The 2,133-nt window shown below is 61.9% G+C and overlaps 1 protein-coding gene across 1 annotated transcript in view; it reads left to right on the forward strand.

The window, feature by feature from the left end:
* Nucleotides 1-2,133, forward strand: part of MED25 (mediator complex subunit 25) — a 25,742-nt gene that overhangs the window by 19,044 nt on the left and 4,565 nt on the right. Inside the window, exons 5-9 of the mRNA XM_008055804.1 lie at nt 242-404; nt 532-662; nt 927-1,014; nt 1,108-1,301; nt 1,761-1,889. Of these exons, the coding sequence (XP_008053995.1) occupies nt 242-404; nt 532-662; nt 927-1,014; nt 1,108-1,301; nt 1,761-1,889 (705 nt within the window). The remainder of the gene's footprint in view (nt 1-241; nt 405-531; nt 663-926; nt 1,015-1,107; nt 1,302-1,760; nt 1,890-2,133) is intronic.

Consider the following 2,133-nt stretch of genomic DNA (forward strand, 5'->3'; position numbering starts at 1 on the left):
GCGCCCCTGCAGTTCCAGCTACTTGGAAGGCTGAGGCGGAAGGATCGCCGGAGCCCAGCGGGTTGAGGCTGTGGTATCCGGGAGCGGCCGCTGCACTCTAGTCTGGGCGACAGAGTGAGACTCCGACTCAAAAGACAAAAAGATTGGGGCGTCCAGCCCCGCAGCAGGTGTGACAGCGTGGGCTCTGGCCCCAGCATTCTTATGGAGGGAGCCTTGTTGTGACTGCTCATCCCTTCTTCAGCGGGGGATCCACTTCTCCATTGTGTCTCCCCGGAAGCTGCCTGCCCTTCGGCTTCTGTTCGAGAAGGCGGCTCCCCCGGCCATGCTGGAGCCGCTGCAGCCGCCCACTGACGTGAGCCAGGACCCGAGGCACATGGTGCTGGTTCGGGGGCTTGTGCTGCCTGGTGAGGCCCAGCCGCTGGAGGGGATGGGGGTGTAGGGGGTGTTTCCCCAGCTCCCACTGACTTGGATTTTGAATTTCCCTTCCCTCTTTTTACCTTGAACCCCTTCTCACGGGGCTTGGTCATCCAGTCGGGGGTGGCTCAGCGCCAGGCCCCCTCCAGCCAAAACAGCCGGTCCCCCTGCCTCCTGCTGCACCCTCGGGTGCCACTCTCTCAGCAGCCTCCCAGCAGTCTCTGCCTCCCGTGCCCCCGCAGTACCAGGTATGGACTCCCCAGGAAGGGACATGCTTCTGGGGCCTTGCAGGAGCCATAGACCCTTGGGGGAGATCTGACTGGATGTTGAGGCTTGAGGGGTGATGGGAGTTCCCCTCGGGACCATGGAATCATGTCACCCAGGTGATGGAAGTTGTGAGCTGTCTGAGCTGGGGTGCCTGTGCCTTGTGGGGGCTGCGGGTGGTGTGGTCTCATGGGACGCTAGGACCGGGGGCATATAGTCCTCAGCAACTGATTCTCCTCTGCCCCCAGGTTCCTGGGAACCTGAGTGCAGCTCAGGTGGCTGCCCAGAATGCGGTGGAGGCTGCCAAGAACCAGAAGGCAGGGCTGGGCCCTCGCTGTGAGTCTGGGGGTAGGGATGCAGGGTGGGTGGGGCTGGGCAAGCCTCTCTCCACGTGCCTGTTCCCACTTCTTCCTTTCATTTCTCCTACAGTCTCGCCCATCACCCCTCTACAGCAGGCCACTCCAGGAGTGGGTCCCCCCTTCAACCAGGCCCCAGCCCCCCCACTACCCTCAGGACCCCCTGGTGCCCCCAAGCCACCTCCTGCTTCCCAGCCCAGCCTGGTCTCTCATGTGGCCCCTGGCCCAGGCCTGGCGCCCCCTGCGCAGCCTGGGGCTCCATCCATGGTAGGTACCTGCATGCCTCCTGCCCCGCTCCCTCCTCCCGGCTGCCTGGGGCTGAGATAATTAGAGAACAAGTAATTTGACTTCCTGAGGAGTTCCTGAGGGGATGTGGGTCTGGTGGCCTTGGGGCCTCAGGGATTCGTGGCACATGTGCTGCAGAAGACTCTGATTCTAGTGGGTCTATAGACAGATGTGAGGCCTGTGGCTCCAGGCGGGTTAAAGCTGTTGTGAGAACCTTACGGGATCCTGGGGATCTGCAGGTCTGGGAGGCCAAGGCATCATGGCACTTGCAAGTCCTAGCCTCCTACAGTTGGCATTTAGGGTCCCAGGGACCACCGAGAGCTGGTGTGAGGACAGGGATGCAGGGAAAGGGACCTCTCCTGGTCTGCCCCTCTAAAAGGATGGCCCCTCCCAGGAATTGGTCTGTCCCCACCCTCATTGCCCTCCTTATTCCTCTGGCAGGCAGGCACAGTGGCCCCAGGAGGAGTAAGTGGCCCTTCCGCAACCCAGCTCGGAGCCCCTGCCCTTGGTGGGCAGCAGTCAGTCTCCAATAAGCTCTTGGCCTGGAGTGGTGTCCTCGAGTGGCAGGAGGTGAGTGGCCTTGAGGATCTGCTGGGCTCTTGGGACTCATGGAGCTGTGGAATTCATGGGCTGGGCATGGGGACTCAGGGTCAGGCCAGGACCCCCGTGGACTTTGGCCCATAGGAGAGTCCTAAGGAACCAAGGCATTTGTGGCTCACCTCAGGACTCGGGGGGTATTAAGAATGGTGTTGCAGCCCGGCTCGGTGGCTCAGACTGTAATCCCACGCCTTTGGGAGGCTGAGGTGAGTGGATT

Source organism: Carlito syrichta, unplaced genomic scaffold, assembly GCF_000164805.1.
Source record: "Carlito syrichta isolate Samal-C Ts95f unplaced genomic scaffold, Tarsius_syrichta-2.0.1 Scaffold301956, whole genome shotgun sequence".
Taxonomy (NCBI): Eukaryota; Metazoa; Chordata; class Mammalia; order Primates; family Tarsiidae; genus Carlito; species Carlito syrichta.